The sequence below is a fragment of the Prionailurus bengalensis genome, chromosome E2 (assembly GCF_016509475.1).
Source record: "Prionailurus bengalensis isolate Pbe53 chromosome E2, Fcat_Pben_1.1_paternal_pri, whole genome shotgun sequence".
Lineage (NCBI taxonomy): Eukaryota > Metazoa > Chordata > Mammalia > Carnivora > Felidae > Prionailurus > Prionailurus bengalensis.
In genome coordinates, this window is record NC_057352.1 from 11,219,138 (window position 1) to 11,239,645 (window position 20,508).

At 52.2% G+C, this 20,508-nt stretch overlaps 1 protein-coding gene, 1 long non-coding RNA gene and 1 pseudogene across 2 annotated transcripts; 2 read left to right on the top strand and 1 right to left on the bottom strand.

Moving 5' to 3' along the window:
* Positions 1-6,842: 6,842 nt before the first annotated feature.
* LOC122494962 lies at positions 6,843-17,030 on the bottom strand. The gene is made up of 2 exons (XR_006300307.1): positions 16,994-17,030; positions 6,843-6,973 (listed from the first exon to the last, which is right to left on the bottom strand). It is a non-coding gene; the product is annotated as an uncharacterized LOC122494962 (long non-coding RNA).
* On the top strand, positions 9,177-9,718 carry NANOS2 (nanos C2HC-type zinc finger 2). Its single transcript, XM_043600526.1, has one exon. The coding sequence runs from the start codon at positions 9,217-9,219 to the stop codon at positions 9,631-9,633; it is 417 nt and encodes a 138-aa protein (XP_043456461.1). The 5' UTR covers positions 9,177-9,216; the 3' UTR covers positions 9,634-9,718.
* Positions 12,020-12,494, top strand: LOC122494947 (annotated as a pseudogene).
* Positions 17,031-20,508: the final 3,478 nt, after the last annotated feature.

Here is a 20,508-nt window from a genome sequence, read left to right on the forward strand (position 1 = left end):
ATGGCAGCTTTGTAGAGATGGTCAAAAATCAAAACCGATTCAGATGCCTTTCGGTAGGCGAACGGTTTTGAAGGCACCGGGGTTCGCCCATGCCCCGGACCACAACTCAGCAACAAGACGGAACGAACCACTGGCACATTCAACAACGTGGATGAATTTCCAGAGAATTACGCTGTGTGAAAAAAGCCAATCTCTCGGGGCGCCTGGGTGGCTCAGTCGGTTAAGCGGCCGACTTCGGCTCAGGTCATGATCTCGCGGTTCGTGGGTTCGAGCCCCGCGTCAGGCTCTGTGCTGACAGCTCGGAGCCTGGAGCCTGCTTCTGATTCTGTGTCTCCCTCCCTCTCTCTGCCCCTCCCCCGCTCGTGCTCTGTCTCTTTCTCTCTCAAAAATAAATAAAAACAGGGGCGCCTGGGTGGCGCAGTCGGTTAAGCGTCCGACTTCAGCCAGGTCACCATCTCGCGGTCCGTGAGTTCGAGCCCCGCATCAGGCTCTGGGCTGATGGCTCAGAGCCTGGAGCCTGTTTCCGATTCTGTGTCTCCCTCTCTCTCTGCCCCTCCCCCGTTCATGCTCTGTCTCTCTCTGTCCCAAAAATAAATAAATAAATAAACATTGAAAAATAAATAAATAAAAAAACCTGCATAGAACTAAACTAAACGCTCACACACACACACACAGATGAATTCAACGAAATGCAAACTCCCCAGATAAGATCAGCAGATTGTATCAACATCTACATCGCAGTTGTGGTATTACATTATGGCTTTGTAAAATATTATTAGTCAGGCAAACTGAGTTAACAGCGTGCAGGATTTCTATTATTTCTTACGACTGAAGGTGACCCCACAGTTTATCTCAAAATAGAAAGTTTTATTAACAGCATTCACGAGATGAAAACACAGACGGGATATAAACCTACTAGAGTTTGCAGTAGAAACAGATGCGGGAAGAATTTACAGAAGGTGTTGTAACCTAAGGGTGTTTTCCTGGAGGACACAGTTGGGTTTCCTATCGTGGCCCCCCAGGGTCAAAGGCCCATCGCCTGGCCAAGACAGGAAGTAGACTGGAAGGCACCCCCACATTAACCCGAGACCCCAAAGTGCTTTTCCGAGTTAGGGCAAAAGCCAGATCTAAACCTGTCCCTGCCCCGACTCCGGGAGCAACGGCCTTGACACAGCAGAAGAGAAGAATGACATTTTCAAAGTCCTTTACAGAGGTGCCTGGGTGGCTCCGTCAGCTAAGTGTCCGGATTGATCTCAGCTCAGGTCCTGATCTCAGGGTTCCTGGGATCAAGCCCCACATCGGGCGCTGGGCTGACAGCACAGAACCTACTTGGGGTTCTCTGTCTCCCTCTCTCCCTGCCCCCCCCTGCTCAAAATCAATAAATATTTTAAAAACCTTTTAAGTTTATTTATTTATTTTGAGAGAGAGAGAGGGAGAAAGCACGAGCAGGGGAGGACCAGAGAGAGAAAGAGAGAATTCCAAGCAGTCTCTGTACTGCTCAGAGGCCGATACGGGGGCTCGAACCCACGAACAGAGAGATCGTGACCCGAGCTGAAGTCAGACGTTCAACGGACTGAGCCACCCAGGCGCCCCTCAAAATAAATAAGCAGTTTTTTAAAAATCCCTTAGAAGTTGTGACCTCAGAATGACTCAGGGACAGGGATGCCTGGCTGGCTCAGTTGGAAAAGCATGCGACTCTTGGTCTCAGGGTCATGAGTTTGAATCCCACGTGAGATAGAGAGACTAAATAAATAAACCTTAAAAAAAAAAAAAAAAAAAAGAATGACTCAGGAACAAATTGACACCCCTGGGACAGAGATCTGGGTGAGCCAAGGAACATCAAGGCAGAACTGGGTCTAAGGTGGCTCTGATTGGAAGTGTTGCCCCAGAGCCCGGCCAAAGCAAACACAGCCTCCGGTGGTGGCACATCCGTGTTGGGACTAGGGGAAGTCCCACAAATCAGTAATCATCAGTCAGAAATAATCAGGTCACAAGGAAATACTACAACATCAAGAGCCAAGAGAACAGAACAGGTGAACTCAGACTACAGGTTCTAGAATGATTAGACACTGATTTTAAAAGTTATGCTTATTACCATGTTGGAATGAGGGCACGCACGCTTGAGAATATCTGCCAATAATTAGGAAACGATCGAAAGTGACACTGTTTTCTGAAAGAGAACCAAAAAACCAGAAATGAAACAGAGGAGCAATGAAATTTAAAAATCAACAGGTGTGGGGCGCCTGGGTGGTTCCGTTGGTTGAGCATCTGACTTCAGCTCAGGTCATGATCTCCTGGTTCTTGAGTGAGAGCCCCGTGTGGGGCTCTGGGCTGACAGCTCAGAGCCCGGAGCCTGTTTCAGATTCTGTGTCTCCCTCTCTCTCTGCCCCTCCCCCGTTCATGCTCTGTCTCTCTCTGTCCCAAAAATAAATAAACGTTGAAAAAAAAATTAAAAAACAAAAACAACAACAACAACAAAAAAAACTACCTGGAAAAGGGGCGCCTGGGTGGCACAGTCGGTTAAGCGTCCGACTTCAGCCAGGTCACGATCTCGCGGTCCGTGAGTTCGAGCCCCGCGTCGGGCTCTGGGCTGGTGGCTCAGAGCCTGGAGCCTGTTTCCGATTCTGTGTCTCCCTCTCTCTCTGACCCTACCCCGTTCATGCTCTGTCTCTCTCTGTCCCAAAAATAAATAAACGTTGAAAAAAAAAATTTTTAAAAGAAAATTGTCCAGAACTGATCAAAGACATCAGATCACAACTTGAAGAAGCCAGCGAATCCAAAACAAGACAAACACGAATACACATGTTGAAAACTCAGAGTAAAGAGTTAAAAGCTTCCGGGTCAGGGGGGTGGGGGGAGGGGCAGGCTGGGGGGGGGGGGGCGTAGATTACTTTCAGCAGAAGGCTGTTAAACTAGACGTGACTCCTGGACAGCACCAGCGGAAGTCACCAGAACGTGACATGAAAATCTCCAATGTGATAAAAGGCTATAACTTCAAATGTAAAATTTCGCAACCTGCACAAGCAACTCCTAAAGGCTTAACGTTTTAAATTTTGCACCCGTAAAAGGCACTCCTGGTTCGGGGGCGCCTGGCTGGGTCAGTCAGAAGGGCACGCGACTCTTGATCTTGGGGTGGTGAGTTCAAGCCCTATGTTGGGTATTGCGACTATTTAAATTAATAAATAAAAACTTGAAAAAAAAGAGGGTAGGTTTTACTAGTTTTGTGGGGCCATCATGAGAAAATACTACTGACTGAGTGACTTCACAGAAATTTATTTTGGAGGCCACAAGCCCAAAATTACGGTCTGCGGGTTGGCAGACCTGAGGCTTCTCCCTGTGGGTTGCGCATGGCCACCAGTGAGAACACAGTGTCCTCATATGGTCTCTCCTCTGTGTACCCATGTGTCTTGGGTCTCTTTTTTTTTTTTTTAATCTTTTAAAAATTATTTCTTTCTGAGACAGAGACGGAGCATGAGCAGGGCAGGGGCAGAGAGAGAGGGAGACACAGAATCGGAAGCAGGCTCCAGGCTCCGAGCCGTCAGCACAGAGCCCGACGCGGGGCTCGAACTCACGGACCGTGAGATCATGGCCTGAGCCACCCAGGCGCCCCTCTCGTGTCTCTTTCTATGTCCTCATCTCTTCTTCTTCTTCTAGGACATCAGTCATATTGGGTTAAGGCCCATCCTAGCAACCTGGTTTTCACTGGATCACCTCTTTAAAGGCCCTATCTCCTGATACAGTCACGTTCTGAAGTCACATAGTGAGAGTCAGACTCAGCGTCAGTCACATACTGAGAGTCAGGGCTTCACTATATGAATTTCGAGGGAACACAAATCCGTCCATAACCTAGGTAACCTAAAAAAGATTTTCAGACTACAAAATGAGTTCATGAGAGATGAGAGAGATGAGAGTGTTCATCACCACCAGACCATCATTAGGGAAAATTATGTCGGATATACTTTGGGCAGAATGCAACACCATCCCAGGGAGAAGGTCTGAGAATGTAAAAAAAAAATTAAAAAATAAAATAGAATAGTAATGTTGGGGTGCCTACTGGCTCAGTGAGTGGAGTACGATCTTGGGGTTGTGCGTTTGAGCCCCATATTGGGTGGGGAGATTACTTAAAAACAGAATCTTAACTGAACTGAAAATAGCAGACAATAGTAATTCATACCCTGGGAACAAATGAAGGGAAGGTAAAGTGTTCTCAGGTCCTTGTATTATCCAGAAGCGGACGAAAGCGTAAATAGTGATTTCAATATGTTAACTATGCATTTGTAATTTCCGGGATGCCCCGTGAAGGAACAGAAACGGGGCACCTGCGTGGCTCAGTTGCCTTCTGCTCAGAACCCCACCCTCCCACTCTCCCTCTCAATCCACCCAAACCATGATGTCCCTTGAATACCTCCGTCATGCCCTGACCTCAGGCCCTTTGCACCGGCTGCTCCCTCTGAAGACATTCTTCCCCCACGTATCTCTAAGACTCCCTCTCTCACCCCCTTTAAGTCTCTTCTCTAATGTTACCTCCTCCAAAAGATCTTCCCTGGCCGTTCTCTACCTGTATCCCACACCTTTTATTTTTTTTTTCTCTATAGCACACAGCCTTACCCAATACACTATCTATCATCTATCTTATTTGTTTGTTACCTGTAGAAAATTCCGGCTCCATGAAGGCAGGGGATTTCTGGATATTTTGCTCATCGCTGTATCTTTAGCAACTAGAACTGTGCTGACAGTTCAGAGCCTAGAGCCTGCTTTGGATTCTGTGTCTCCCTCGCTCCCTGCCTCCTCACCAGTCGTGCTCTCTCTCTCAAATGCAAATAAACATTAAAAACATTAAAAAAAAAAACCACCAGTCCCATAGTAGGGGGTCTACAATGGTCTCCCTTTTTGTTAAACAGGGGAGACAGAAGTCCGGAGAGGTGACATGACTCCCTCAAAAGCACACAGCTGTGAGTGGCAATGCCCAGATTTTACCCAGGCATTCTGGCTGCAGTGACCACACTCCCAATCACCAGGCGACATCACGTATTTTTCTTTTATACATATGTAAAAAAAAAATTTTTTTAGCATTTATTTATTTTTGAGAGACAGAGAGACAAAGCATGATCAGGGGAAGAGCAGAGAAAAAGGAAGACGAGAAAGAGGGAGACAGAGAATCGGAAGCAGCCTCCAGGCTCGGAGCTGTCAGCACAGAGCCCAACACGGGGCTCAAACTCAGAACCGCGAGATCATGACCTGAGCCGGAGTCGGACGCTTAACTGACTGAGCCACGCAGGCATCCCCGTAGCATATTGTTCTTATGTTCTGTCTCCTGTGTCCATCTTTCTCTCCAAGAGTCTCTCTTTAACTTCCCTTGTGTTGGTCTCTGCACAAGTACACCCCTCGGGTCCCCCTGGGAATCCCTGCTGCCTCTCTCTCTGTGTCTCCCCCACTTTCTTGGGGTCCCCCTCCTCCTGACTCACGCGGGCCCCGCCCCGTCCTTCTCTGAACTTCCCAGGAGCTGTTTTCCCACCAGGCATCAGGTTGAGGGGGAAACTCACGAGTAAACAGGGCAGCCTTGGAGTCTGGTCCACTGAGAGTGGAGTGGCCATGGTGGGAGTGGAGGCTGGGCTCGAGTAAACACCATGGCTGATGAATTTCTCATCAGTATCATCTCTGACTTTCCCTCAATACACAGCTCTGACCACTCCATGGAAGAAGGCTTGTCTGAAGAGGGATGTCCTTCAATTACTGATCCAGTAAAACACCACTGGGAGGGGGAGGCAGGGTAGCCATGTGCTAATAACAGTGTCCTAGAAAAAAACGACCCTGGGGGCGGGGCGGGGCCGGAGGGGGGAATAATAAGGTAAAAAAAAAAAAAAAAAAGACTCGAAAGCAAGGGAATCTGAGAGTCTCCAAATGGTAGGTGCGATTATTAAGGGGAGTTCATGGAACCTCCAAACCCCCACTTCTCCATAGTCAGCCTCACACATGCTGCAGAGGTCATGGCTGCCGGGACTGGCACCGTGTCCCTACGTCTCCGTCCTGCAACGCACAGGGACTCCTATACCTGCTGGAGCGAAAGCTCCCAGCTGTGACTTTGTGGAAAGCACTTAGCACAGAGACCCCCACACTCGTCCTGGTCCCTCCCTCCAGGAGCCTTGTTCTTCCACATGGCAGATTCTGGTCTCTTCCGCCTCAAGAGGGTGCATCGATGGCCGGCAGGTCTCTTGTGTTCTCCCTGTGAAAATCTATGTGGCTCAGCTACCCCCAACCTTCCCAGTTTTCCACTGCAGAATGCAGAATGTCCCTACACCCGGGAAGTCCCTTTTCTGCTCCTCTCCTAACCACTTTTGCAGACTTTCAGGGGAGTGGGTGGATGTCCTGAGTTCAGCTCCAGCCCCCACCCCATACTATCCATATAACCTTGGACAAGCCCCTCGGCCCCTCTGAGCCTCCCACTGCTTATCTGTAAAATGGGGCCACCTTATAGGGCCTGGGGAGGATTCAAGAACACACGTAGCCCATCATGCCGACCCAAAGGAGATGCTCCGTAAATAAGTGCCCTTAAAATCATTGCCTTCTCTGCGTCTTAATTAACCTAGCTAACGTTTTTGGTTGGTTGCTTGCTTTTTTAGAGAGTGAGAGACAGTGCGAGTGCTGGGGAGAGGGAGAGGGAGAATCGGAAGCAGGCTCCACACCCAGCGAGAAGCCCTCCGTGGAGCCAGACACGACAGGGGCAGGTGGCAGAACCATACGCGGAACCTGATGTGGGGCTCAATCTCACGAATCAAGAGTCAGATGCCAACCTGACCCAGCCACCCAGGCACCTCTCTAGCTAACATTTAATAAACATATCCAGGGGCGCCTGGGTGGCTCAGTCAGTTAAGCCTCCGACTCCGACTCGGGTCGCGATCTCCTCGGGTCATGAGTTCGAGCCCCGCGTCGGGCTCTGTGTGGACAGCTCGGAGCCTGGAGCTGGCTTCAGATTCTATCTCCCTCTCTCTCTCTCTCTCTCTCTGCTCCTCCCCCCCCCAGCCCTCTGACTGTCTCTCTCTTTCTCAAAAATAAAAATGAACATTTAAAAAATGGCATCTTTCGATAAATAAATAAATAAATAAATAAAACCCATCTCATCAGGCGGATACTAGCATCTCTGTGTAGACATCCATGAATGAGACAGGAATAAACTGTGTGTTGTCTGGACAGTTGCCACCATTAGGCTGGGTGGTGGGGCTTCTAGAAATAGTGAACAACTCTGGAAAACAATACACGCGGTAATTGCGTTCCCAGAAAAGTCAGTGTATCTGAAAATATCGTGGAAGTGCTGGCGTTTATACGCAAAACACAGCTAGGTTCTAGGCTTAGATCATCATAAATGGCTTTTTCTACACATGTGGGTGTCCAATAACACACTGGACAGTTCAATGGGGCCCAAAACAGGTCTTGGTCATGTGGATTGTTGAGCTATCCAGCATTCTCTGCTCACTAATTCCAGTCACACTTCCTTTTTTTTTTTTTTTTAACATTTATTTATTTTTGAGAGAGAGAAAGAGACAGAGTGCGAGCACGGGAGGGGCCGAGAGAGAGGGAGACACAGAATCCGAAGCAGGCTCCGGGCTCCGAGCTGTCAGCACAGAGCCCGACGCGGGGCTCGAACTCACAAACTTTGAGATCGTAGCCTGAGCCGAAGCCAGCCGCTTAACCGACTGAGCCACCCAGGCGCCCCTCCAGTCACTCTTCCAATCGCTGTGACAAACCCAAAGAGCCCCCAACCATTTCCAAAACATCCCCTAAAAGCGATCCATAGTCCGATGGCTTCTAGCCACCCCTGCACGCTGGGCTGGCTTATCTTGGGATACTCGCTCTGTCCCTATCCCTCTTGCTGTCCCCAAATTTTAGGTTCCATAGCTTGCGTTCCTCTTTCTGGAAGATTCTTCTCTGTGGTTTCAGCTTCTAGGTCACTTCCCTCAGCCCCGCCTCCCTTGGAGCACCCTTGCTATATGCAAGCGGGTATTTGGGGTCTATTGTTTTCTCATTTGCTGACTGTCCCCCCAGTGGACTGGCAGCTCGTGAAACGGGCACTAGGTAGCCGTCACTGCTGAGTTTCCAGCATCCAAAACAAGGAGCCTCGGTGACTCTGCACTGAGTGGTCAAGGCAACAAATGGAGATGGTTAGTGGAGGAAGAATTCCCCGAGGTGACGCGGACAGGAGGCAAAGGCTTTCCTTGGCCCCCAAGTTCAGGTAGGATTTGTGACAACGCACAGGGCCATGACGGGGCATTCTAAGTAAGGCTGTGCCATGCCAAGGTCCTCTGCTGCTTCTAAGACCAATTCCCAGTATTTCTAGAGTCACATGGGGTGTGAATTCCAGTTATGCCATCTCCCTACTGTGTGACCTTGAGTACCTCCCTTAACCTCTCTGAGCCCCCTATCCTCCTCTATAAAATGCAAGTGATAACCACCTCCTTGAGTGGCTATGAGGCTCAAAACCTGTTTATAGATGTCACTTATAAAACACTGTGGTGTGCACTCAAAAAACATGTATTGAATATATGCTTCCCAGGTCCAGACGTGATGCAAAAATTAGCTTTTAACCCAAAAGAGCTAGGAGGAGTGCTTGCTTTGGGGTCCCTGGGTTAGAGCCCCAGCTCGGTCACTTGCATGCCCTGTGACTCTGGGCCGGTGAGTGTCCCCCTCTGAGCTTCAGGTAACTCATCTATCACAGGCGGCCCATAACCGCAGTGAGAAGGAGATCCGATCGCGCAGGGAACCGTGCAGCATAGCGTGTGGTCCGTGGTAAGGGGCGGTTATTATAATCAGGAACGGGTCTCGAGTAAATGGAGGACCCCGGCCGGGGAGTAAAGGAGGAGGGGGGTGAGAGGGGCATTTGTGGACACGGAGCTTTATTGAATGGATAGAGAAACTGAGGCCAGGGGAAAGGAAGGGCCTTTCTGGAAGTCTCGAGGCACCCTGGAGGCAGAGCAAGGACCAGAGACCAGGGGAAAGGGCCTCCTTCCTGATCTCTGTGGGGGATTACAGTCAGATGGGAGTCGTGGGTAAGGAGTGGGCCCTTTAAATCCTAAGCTCCACCTTTGCTTAGAAGGGGTCTTTGGGGGAGTATAAAAGGGGGTGCCGTTCCTCTCCGCTCCGTAAAAGCACCTGCTTCTCCTTCGCCCTGGTCCCCACGGCCCTGGCCTCTCTCTAGCCACGCGTCACCTCTGCCGGAGAGCCATGCAGCTGCCTCCCTTCGACATGTGGAAGGACTACCTCAACCTGAGCCAGGTGGTGTTGGCGCTGATCCAGAGTGGGGGGCAGAGGCCAGAGGCCCCAGGGACCGGGGAGCCGAGACCTGGGCCCCCGCTGGAGCAGCCTCAGGGTCCGGGAGGGCCCGGGGCCAGCGGAGGCCTGGCCACCTTGTGCAATTTCTGCAAGCACAATGGGGAATCGCGTCACGTCTACTCGTCACACCAGCTGAAGACCCCAGACGGCGTGGTGATGTGCCCCATCCTGCGGCATTACGTGTGTCCCCTGTGCGGGGCCACCGGCGGCCAGGCACACACGCTCAAGTACTGCCCACTCAACGGTGGCCAGCAGTCTCTCTACCGCCGCAGCGGGCGCAACTCGGCCGGCCGCAAGGTCAAGCGCTGAGGACTGTGAGGTGCCCGCCCCCCAACCCCTCCTGGTTCAGTTCCTGCCAAGTCCCTGGACCCTCCCCCTGACTCCCCCCGCCCTCTGGAACTCCTGGCCCCCCAGAAGGACATCCTTGCTGGATCTTGAAACAACAGAGGCTGTTAGGGGGCCAAGCCAGCCCTGCCCCTGGGACCTCTCCGCCACGGGGGTTCTGTCCTGGGGGTGTCTGTGGATTCTTGGTGCGGCAGGACCGCTGCCCCTTGGGACCGCACGGCCTCGTGGCCCTTTGTGCGCTACCGTTCATGGATCTTTACTCCTCCTGGGGCTGCTGGTGACGCTAGCCCTGCCCCCCTCGACTTCTCAGCCCTCTGGTTCCATTCCTCGTGGGTTCTTGCATCCATGGACCTAGGGGACACCGTGTGCTCTCCCAGGCCAGCCCTCAGAATCTGGAGAGAGTGAACAAGACTGGTTTGGACACTCCCCCCGCCCCCCGCAAGAACTTTCCAGATGGGATTCTGACTCAAGACCAGCCTTGTCCACCTTCTTCAGCCACCTGTAGAGCCACCGGTGACTCATGGACCTCCCTGGACTGTTCCTTCCCTGGCCCAGCAGCCCATCCATCATCAGGAGCTGGGGGAGGGAGGGGACACAGGGGGGGCACCCTGTCTTCGAAGGCTTATCTGGGAGTGGAGAGCCTTGTGGTGTGCTGACACCTTTCACCCCCCCCCCCACCTTCTTGTTCATTCCATTTCACAGCACTCAACCCCCACCTGCAAATCACCAATGGGTGTTTTCCCCCAGCCCGAGGTCGTCTCTCCACTGCCTCCCACCCTTCAAATCCTGCTAGTTTGCTAAAGGTCTTTTTTTTCCTCCTGTTTTTTTTTTCATCCTCCAACACTTAAGTCAACAAGCTCCCCGAGAAGCATGGGGTTTTAGTGCCCAGAAGGGAAAGGCAGGTGCCTAGATTTTATGTTAGGGGCGAAGTAAAGAAAGAGCCCAGGTCAGATTTTAAGTTGCGTGGTTTTTGGCTCCTGGCTGGGGCCCTGGGGGGTTGAGCTCTGGCGAATAAAGAGCGTTTCTGGTTGTCTTTGAAATCACGGTTTGTCTTCTCACTGGAGGCTGGGGGAGGGAACCACGTCTGCCCCAACGCAGGGAGGAAGAGCAGGAGGGGGTCCTGGGTGTCCTCCCCCATGTCCTCTGACACAGGTCACCTATGGACTAGTCCCCACGTCCTGGCCTCCACCTTAACCCCAGATTCCCTTTCTTCGTCCTTCCTGGGGCTCTGTCCAGGGGTCCCTCTCCTGCCCCTCTAAACCACGAGTCTAAAAGGACCAACTTTGATGGTAGCTCTTAAACTTTGGGCTCCCAGACCCCCTTCGGAGAGGTGACAGAAAGTATGGTCCCTGCCCCATAGAAAGGCACGTAGGCACAAAGCATTGCCTGTAACATCAGGTCTCCTTTTATTCCACACGTTCACAGATATTTTATTGATCACCTGCTTTGTGCCAGGCACCTTTCTAGGGGGTGTAGCAGTAAGCAACGCAGACAACACTCCTGCCCTCATGCACCTGACCTTCTGGGGGGGGGGGGGGTGCACTGACGATTAATCAACAAATATCTCATGAAATGTCGGTGGATGATGAGCGCTCCGCTGGGAAAGAAGGCAGGGGAAGGGAGAGACTGTTTCCTACAGGGCGGTCAGGAAAGGCTTCTCCGTGAAAGTGACATCTGAGCAAAACCCAAATGAAGGGGCGCCTGGGGGGCTCCGCCGGTTAAGCGTCCGACTTCAGCTCAGGTCATGATCTCACGGTTCACAGGTTCGAGCCCCCGCTGCGCAGAGCCCTCTTCCGATCCTCTGTCCCCCTCGCTCTCCGCCCCTCCCCCGCTTGCATGCGCGCGCGCGCGCGCGCGCGCGCTCTCTCTCTCTCTCTCAAAAACAAACATTACCTGAGCTGAAGTCGGACCCTTCACCAACCGAGCCACCCAGGCACCCCTGCTCCCCCCCCATTTGTATTCTGCATGTATCTGTGTCTGGACATAATCTACTCTTAGTCCCATTGACGGCTGATTTCTTCCCTCATTGAACCTTCCCCATTTTTATCTTGTTACATTGTCTTAGCTTAATTTTAGTTGGGTTTTCTCCTCCATGCATTTAAAATTTTTTTTCAACGTTTTTTATTTATTTTTGGGAGAGAGAGAGACAGAGCATGAACGGGGGAGGGGCAGAGAGAGAGGGAGACACAGAATCGGAAACAGGCTCCAGGCTCTGAGCCATCAGCCCAGAGCCCGACGCGGGGCTCGAACCCACGGACCGCGAGATCGTGACCTGGCTGAAGTCGGACGTTTAACCCCTGGCTGAAGTCAGACGCTTAACCAACTGCGCCACCCAGGTGCCTCTCTCCTCCATGCATTTAAATGATTCCCAACCGGTTCCCAGACATCGGCTATGATTCCGGGGAGTTACGCTGAAAACCGAATGTGTTCCTTTCCACCCGGGGGCCCGGCAGAATGGCTCCCACAAAGAAGGGTAGCGAGAAGGGCCCTTCTGCCATCAAGGAGGTGGGGTCCAGAGAACACAGCAACATTCACAAGCGCGTTCATGGAGTGGGTTTCAAGAAGGGAGCCCCTCTGGCCCTCGAGGAGATCTGGACATTCGCCACGAGGGAGATGGAAGCTCCAGATGGGAGCTTTGACGCCAAGGCTCAACAAAGCTGTCTGGGCCAAAGGAAGAAGGAACGTTCCATCGTGTATCCGTGTGTGGCTGTCCAGAATACAGCGCGAGGATGAAGATTCACCAGACCAGCTCTCTACGTTGGTTACCTATGCACCTGTCACCGCTCACAAAAAATCTCCAGACAGTTAATGTGGAGGAGAATTAGTCGCTGATTGTCAAATAAAGGTATAAAACTGAAAAAAAAAATTAAAAATAACAATAAATTGAAAATAATAATAGTTAAAGAAAAGATATTTGGGTTTTTAAAAAAAATTTTTTAATGTTTTATTTATTTTTGAGACAGGGAGAAACAGCATGAACAGGGGAGGGTCAGAGAGAGAGGGAGACACAGAATCGGAAACAGGCTCCAGGCTCTGAGCTGTCAGCCCAGAGCCCGACGCAGGGCTCGAACTCACGGACCGAGAGATCATGACCTGAGCCGAAGTCGGACGCTCAACCGACTGAGCCACCCAGGCGCCCCTAAAGAAAAGATATTTGTAAAAAAAAAAAAAAAAAAAAAGTCAAGGGAGCAACATACCTTGACCTCCATCTTCCAGCACCTCACCCCTGTAGGGCCCCGTGCACCTCTGCGGGTACCGCCTCATCGTGATCTCCACACCAGATTTAGACCCAGCTCCCCACTTAGCCCAGACTCTCAATGAGTCACGGCATCCTGGCTGCCTCCCCTAGATGCCCAGGGGAAGGGGACGGCTGGGTGACACGCGGGTGTCCGGGGCAAGTCCCGGTTGGAGGTAATGGGGTCAGTGAGGACATGATGAGTATAAGGTGCTCCAAGGGTGTTACGGGTTGAGTTTTGTCCCCACCCCCACCCCCCAAAAAGATGTGTTGACGTCCTAACCCTCAGCATTTCAGAATGTGACCTTCTCTGGAAACGCACGGTCGTCAGAGATGTAATGGGTTCAGATGAGGTCCTACTGGAGTAGGGTGGGGGGCCTTAATCCAACATGACCGGTGTCCTTATAAGAAGAGGAAAGAGGGGCGCCTGGCTGGCTCAGTCCGCAGGGCATGCAACTCTTGATCTCAGGGTTGTGAGTTCGAGCCCCAGGTAGGGTGTTAGAGATTGCTTAAAAGATCAAATAGAATTTTAGAAAGGAAAAGGAAAGAGGTGCACACAGGGAGGACAGAGGCAGAGATTGGAGTAGTCCTGTCACAAGCCAAGGAAGGACCTGGGGCTGCCGGAAGCTCCAAGAGGCGAGGAAGGATCCTCCCCAGTGACTGCGGCACTACCGACAGCGTGGCTTCAGGATTTCTAGCTTCCAGAACTTGGAGAATACATTTGTGTTGTTTTAGGCCACCCAGTTAGTGGTATTGTTTTTTTTTTTTTTAATTTTTTTTCAACATTTATTTATTTTTGGGACAGAGAGAGACAGAGCATGAACGGGGGAGGGGCAGAGAGAGAGGGGGACACAGAATCGGAAACTGCCTCCAGGTTCTGAGCCATCAGCCCAGAGCCTGACGCGGGGCTCGAACTCCCGGACCGCGAGATCGTGACCTGGCTGAAGTCGGACGCTTAACCGACTGCGCCACTCAGGCGCCCCCAGTTAGTGGTATTGTTATGGGTGCCCTCGAAAACTGAGGCGTCCCTAAGAAACGAATACACCGGGCATCCAGGGGAGGCATCCAGAATGTTCTTGGTGCCAGGGGTTGAGAGGGGAGCTGGGTCTAAATCAGCTCTCACGAGAAGGCTGGAGACAGGGAGCCATGGACGGCAGCGAGGCATACAGAGCTCCGCAGGTGTGGGTACATCGAGGCAGGTTCAAGAGGCCTGGCATCCCCCAGCACCTCCCCCGTCCCCCATGAACACAGAGACAAGGCAGCTGGGCAGATGCACAAACACCCAAGGCAGCCCCCTGGGCTCAGAGCAGGCAGACAAGGGGCAGGGTGGGCTGGGAGAGCATCTGGAAAGTTCTGCTCAGGGGCCTTGTGCGCCCACTCTGTGCCTGCTAGAGCACAGCAGAGGAGGAGACAAGAGGCTGCACTCCATGCAGAAGTGCAAAAGCTTAGAAGTGACCCCCCCCCCCTCCAGCACCACGCTGGGCTTAGGAGGGGCGGTTCTACACCCACTTAGAGCCAGGGAAGGAAAGTCAGGTGCACCCAAGATGGTTCTAGAACCCCACAGAGTTCCCGTTGCCCCCTGAAGCGTACGAGCCTCAGGCCGAATTCCCTGAACCTCAGTTTCCCGCTGTGCGCATGGGTGCCTACCATTTTGGGGGTCTCGGAAATTGAATTTGTGCCCCGGTGGAGGTCCAGGGGTCCCCCGGTGAGGTGTGACTATAGGTTAAAGCCGATTTTTTGTTTTGGGGGGCGGGCAGGAGAAGCAGAGAGAGAGGGAACGAGAGAGAACCCCAAGCAGGCTCTGCACGCCCAGCACAGAGCCGGACGCGGGGCTCGAACTCACGACCCGTGAGATCATGACCTGAGCCGAAGTCAAGAGTTGGAGGCTTGACCAGTTGAGCCCCCCGGGCGCCCCTCTACCAGCCATTCTGACAAACACAAACCTTCCTCCCAGACCCCACGCTCATCAGGTACCACTGCCCACGAAATACCCACGCGGATGTCCCATCGTGTCCAAAACGGACATCCTGTCAGCTCTACCCCCCAGAACACACCCCACCATCTGACCGTCTTCCCCCCCCCCACCCACTGTTCCTTGATCCCTACCACAACCTCTCACCAGGACTAACGCAGTCACCTCCTTGCTAGTGTCCCCACTTCCGCTCTTGACCTCCTAGAGTCCACTTCAAACCCCAACAAGAGTGACCCCGTTCCTCCTCAGCTCAGAGTCCTCCTGTGGCCTCTGTCTCACTAAGTAGAGGCCAGAGTCCTGGCCTCTCTCTCTCTCTGACCTCTTCTCCCCCGCCCCATGTTGTTATTGTTGTTTGTTTATTTTGAAAGAGCGAGAGAGAGCGCGAGTTGGAGAGCGGCAGAGAAGGAGGGAGAGAGACAGAATCCCAAGCAGGCTCTGCACTGTCAGCATGGAGCCCGATGCAGGGTTCACTGCGAAACTGGACGCAGGGCTTGAACTCACGAACTGTGAGATCATGACCTGAGCCGAAGTCAGATGCTCAACTGACTGAGTCACCCCGGTGCCCTCCCTCCTTTTTTTTTTTTTTTTTTTTTTTTAAGGTCCTCACTGTTCCTTGAATGCTCTAGGAACTCTCATGCCTCAGGGCCTTTGCACTTACCCTTCCCCCTACTTGGATTGCCCTTGCTCCAGATAGCCACACATTTTGTTCCTTGCCTCCTGCAGTCCTTGGCTCGTACATCACCTCCTCTGTGAGGTCTTCTCACCCTCTCACTCCTGATGTTTCTTTTTTTTTTTAAGTTTATTTAGTTTGAGAGAGAGAGAGAGAGAGAGAGAGAGAGAAAGAGAAAGCATGAGCAGAGGAGGGGAAGAGAGAGAGAGGGAGAGAGAGAGAATCCCAAGCAGGCTCCATGCTCAGTGTGGAGCCCAGTGAGGGGCTCGAACTCACAAACCGTGAGATCATGACCTGAGCCGAGATCGAGTCGGGCGCTTAACTGACCGAGCCACCCAGAGGCCCCGCTCCTGATCTTTCTTACCCTGTTCTATGCCTCTTTCCTCCTCAACACCGACCAGCATCTAACAGGGTTTACCACTTACTTATTGATGACGTCTGTGGTTAAGATGGTCAGTTTGATGTATCCCCTTGATGAGGCTATAGTCCCCAGTTATTGAAACGCTAATCCTGGTGTTGCCACGAAGGCATTTGGTCGATGTGATTAAAGTCTATATTCAGTTCACTTTAAGTAAGGAAGATTATCCTGGATAATCGGGGTGGGCCTGATCCAATTAGTTGAAAGGTTTAGAGAGCAGAAACTTCCTCTCTCGAATTCAGTGCCTTTCACTTTTTTACTACAAACCACAATGAGAAATTCATTTCACGTCTTTTTTTTTTTAATGTTTATTTATTTTTGAGACAGAGAGACACAGAGCATGAACGGAAGAGGGTCAGAGAGAGGGAGACACAGAATCGGAAGCAGGTTCCGGGCTCCGAGCTGTCAGCACAGAGCCCGACGTGGGGCTTGAACTCACGAACCGTGAGATCATGACCTGAGCTGAAATCAAGAGTCAGACACTCAACAACTGAGCCACCCAGGTGCCCCAAAATTCATTTCACATCCTTTTTTTTAATGTTTGTTTATTTTTTGAGAGAGTGTGAGCAGGGGAGGGGCAGAGAGAGAGGGAGACATAGAATCCAAAGGAGGCTCCAGGCTCTGAGCTGTCAGCACAGAGCCTGACGTGGGGCTCGAACCCATGAACTGCGGGATCATGACCTGAGCCAAAGTTGGATGCTCAACCGACTGAGCCACCCAGGCGCCCCCCGAGATGTGTCTTAAGAACGTCTGAAAATATCTAACAAACCAGAGTTCCTCCAAGCAATACTTACCCCACACAGCACATTCGGATATTTGGTTTCTTCAGTGCTTGTGGCAACCCATTACATATTTTTCAGGATCCACAGTTTAGAAAACATGCCTTAGAAAGGCTTCCCTGGGGTGCCTGGGTGGCTCAGTCAGTTGAGCGGCCGACTCCTGGTTTGGGCTCAGGTCATGATCTCGCAGTTTGTGAGTTCGAGCCCCGAATCGAACTCCACGCTCACAGCTTGGAGCCTGCTTTGGAACTTCTGTCTCCTTCTCTCTGTCCCTCCCCGCCTCATGCTCCTGCTCTCTCTCTCTCTCTCTCAAAAATAAATAAATGTTTAAGAAGGAAAGAAAGAGAGAGGAAGGAAGGAAGGAAGGAAGGAAGGAAGGAAGGAAGGAAGGGAGAAGGAAGGAAGGAAGGAAGGAAGGAAGGAAGGAAGGAAGGAAGGAAGGAAGATAAAGAAAAGCTTCTCTGTTCAGCCAGCATCCCAGGGCCCTGGCTCTCTGACCTCCTACACCCACACCTACAGACCTCTATCCGCCTCACCTCTGCCCATGGTTCCTTGTCTCCGGCCTTCTCATGAGCTCCAGACCTGATGCGGATCCACAGCCCCCCCAACCCACTCTTCTCTGGTTCCACCAGCATCCTGGATGCCTCCTCTCGATGCCCGGCCTGTTAGCTTTCCCAGCGCTGCCATAACAAAGTACCACGAACCAGTGACTTAAAACGAAAGGTATTCTCCTAATTCTGGAAGCTGGAGACCCAAAATCGAGCCGGTGGCAGTGCCGCAGTCCCTCCGAAGACGCTAGGGGAGGATCCTTCCTCGCCTCTTCCTCCGGCCTCCTTGCTTCCTTCCTTGCCTCTTGGAGTTTCTGGAAGCCCCCGGCCTGCCTTGGCTTGTGGTAGGATCACTCCCATCTCTGCCTCTGTCTTCCCTCCGTGCGTCTCTTTCCTCTTCGTATAAGGACACCGGTCATGTTGGATTAAGGGTCCCTCCTACTCAAGCATGGCCTTATCTCAACTAATTACATCTCCAATGACCCTGTTTCCAAAGAAGGTCTCATTCTGAAGTCATGGGGCGGTTAGGACGTCCACGTATCTTTCTGGGGGGACAAAGTGGAGTGCCTTACAACCACCTTGTCCTGACTGACTCCACACCCCCGACAGGAACCTGGAGCAGAGGACCGGCTGTCACCTAGAGGGCTCCCTTCCCCTCCCCAGACTGACAGTCACACCCCCTGTGCATGCTGCCTCTCAAATGTCTCCCAATTCATTTCTACCCTTCCCACCGTCCCCTGCCTAGTCTCCTCCACCTCTCTTCCTAGCTCCCTCCTGCCCCTGCCCCAGATTTCTCTGTTGAGTCTAGCCAATAGTCTTCCTCCTCCCCATAAGAGCGGGGGAGAGGGGTGTCTTTCTAAAGCACAAATCAGACCCTGTCCTTTCTCGCTCAGAGCCTGCACTGAAGTTCCTTAATGTTGCCCACAAGGCCTGGTGTGGGCTGGCCCTGAGCTCTGGGCCTCACGGGGCCCGTGGCGGGACCTCCTATAAACCCAGCCCTGGCGAAAGTCAACTTGTTACTCACTGTGCACCTGCACCCGCTCAGAGAAGTGCGACCCGAGAAAAATTCATCTCACTTCAACCTCATAGCCGATAACCTCCAAAGATTGGGTCTATTTGTCTACATTTCCCCGGCCACTCACTCACTATTTCAATGCTTTTCTCCTTTGTTGTCCCTAACCTCGGAGCCTCCCTCTCACCTCAGACCCTGCTTCCTACTCTACTGAGACAACCCAAGGAACAGAAGAGAAAATTCACATGGCCCTGACATCACATCCTGCCTCCTGCCTGCCTCTGCGCCCTCCCCCTCCCACTGTTTTCTGTAGTCGACCAGCTCGCGCCCCTTGGACCACTCTCGACTTGCGCCCGCCCTGCCTAGTCAAGGCTCCAGCCACTCTCCCCTCTCTCCTCTGCACCATTAATCTCCCCTCTTGTGATTCATCCTGAATTGGGACACACCATATTTTTACAACTCCCGTCTTAAATAAACCTCTGGAGATCCCATGCCCCCTTCCAGATACACCCCTTTGCTGTGCTAGAAAGGATCATCTACACTGGTTCTCCCCAAACCCTCTCAACAAACACACAAGCAAACCCTCTCTTGAACCCATCCAATCAGACCACTGCCCCCACCGCATCACCAAAGTTGCCCTCTTCGAGATTACTAATGACTTCCAGATTGCTGGTCCCAATGGTCAGCTCTCAGGCTTATGGGCCTTGGGCTCTAGGCAGCATTTGGCATCGATTCCTTCCTTTGTCTTTGATTGACGCCCTTCGCTTGGCCTCCCGGACAGCAGACAGCCCTGGGTCTCCTCTCATTTTAATGATTCTTCAACCTCCTTTGCTGGTGTCAGCCCTCCACCACTGGAGTGCCCCCACCTCAGGCCGGGGGCTTCCGTCTACAGCTGTTCCCTCTCCAACCTCTCCCATTCTTGGGGATTTCGATTCATGTAGTCGCTGACAACGCCTACATTTATATCTCATGACCCAACCGCTCCCCTGACGTCCAGTCTCAAACATTCCAACTGCCTACCCCACATCTGTCCTCGGTTGGGTAAAGGCCACCTCAAGTTTGGGGAAACTTGAACTCTTGATCCACTTGAATCCCTGCCCGTCTTCCCTTCTGGCAGCTCCAGACTTCCTGATGCTCAGACCAAAGACGATGGAGTCACCCTCAACTCCCCTCTTTCTCTCGCTTCCTGTGCCCAGTTCTACTGCCCCCCCTCCCCGCCTACCCCTCTGGCGGGAACCCCCACCCCCCTCGCTCCTGAACCACCTGTCTCCTCAATTCACTGGGCACCCAGCTTCCACTCTTGCTTCTAAACTCCATTCCTCCCCGCCGCGGAGGAAGCCTATTAAAACCAGAGCCAGACCAGGTCTTTCCTCTGCTCGGGGCCCTTCTGTGACTCTCACTTGGGTAAAGGCCGAAGGAAGTCCCTTAGAGGGCTCGGTAAAGCCTGCACGTTCCTGGAACACCGCAGGGCACAGCCGTGCTTCTGGCTGCACCCGCTCCCTCACCTCCTTCGCGTGTCTACTCAAATGTCCCCGTCTCAGGTAGGTCTCCCTTGCCAACTTATTTTAAAGTCACAGACACATACAGGCACCATACTCCCCAACTCTGTTCCGACGTCTGTGTTTTCCCCCTAATATTCATCACCTCCTCACGTAGGTATCATATTTGCATACTGTTTCTCCCAACTAAAATGTGATTTTAGCGTTTATTTTATTTTTTTTACGTTTATTTATTTTTTTGTGAGACAGACAGCGAGCGGGGGAGGGGCAGAGAGAGAGGGAGGCAGACACAGAATCTGAAGCAGGCTCCAGGCTCTGAGCTGTCAGCACAGACCCGGACGCGGGGCTCCAGCCCACGAACCATGAGATCATGCATGACCTGCTTAACAGACTGAGCCACCCTGGTGCTCAGATTTTTTGTCTTTTGTATTCGCTGCCCTGGGAACCGCGTAGGTGCTCAATAACTATTTGTTGAATAGGTGAACGAAACGCTGTCTGTTGGATGACCTTGAGGACTCCTGCAAAGATGCAAATCAAATTTCTCAGCCCGACTTAACTCCATCACCCTTTCTTCCAGCTTATCCAACCCGTGTTCTAGATTAATTGCTGCCTCCGCGCATTTGCTTGAAGCCGTACCTGCGCCAGGATCACCCTCCCTACGCGCCGAACTCTCCCTCTAAATTCTCGCTCCCCGCGCCATGACGTC

What these genes read in the sequence shown, in the direction of transcription:
- NANOS2 (XM_043600526.1), top strand. Translation starts at nt 9,217, where the DNA reads ATGCAGCTGCCTCCCTTCGACATGTGGAAGGACTACCTCAACCTGAGC.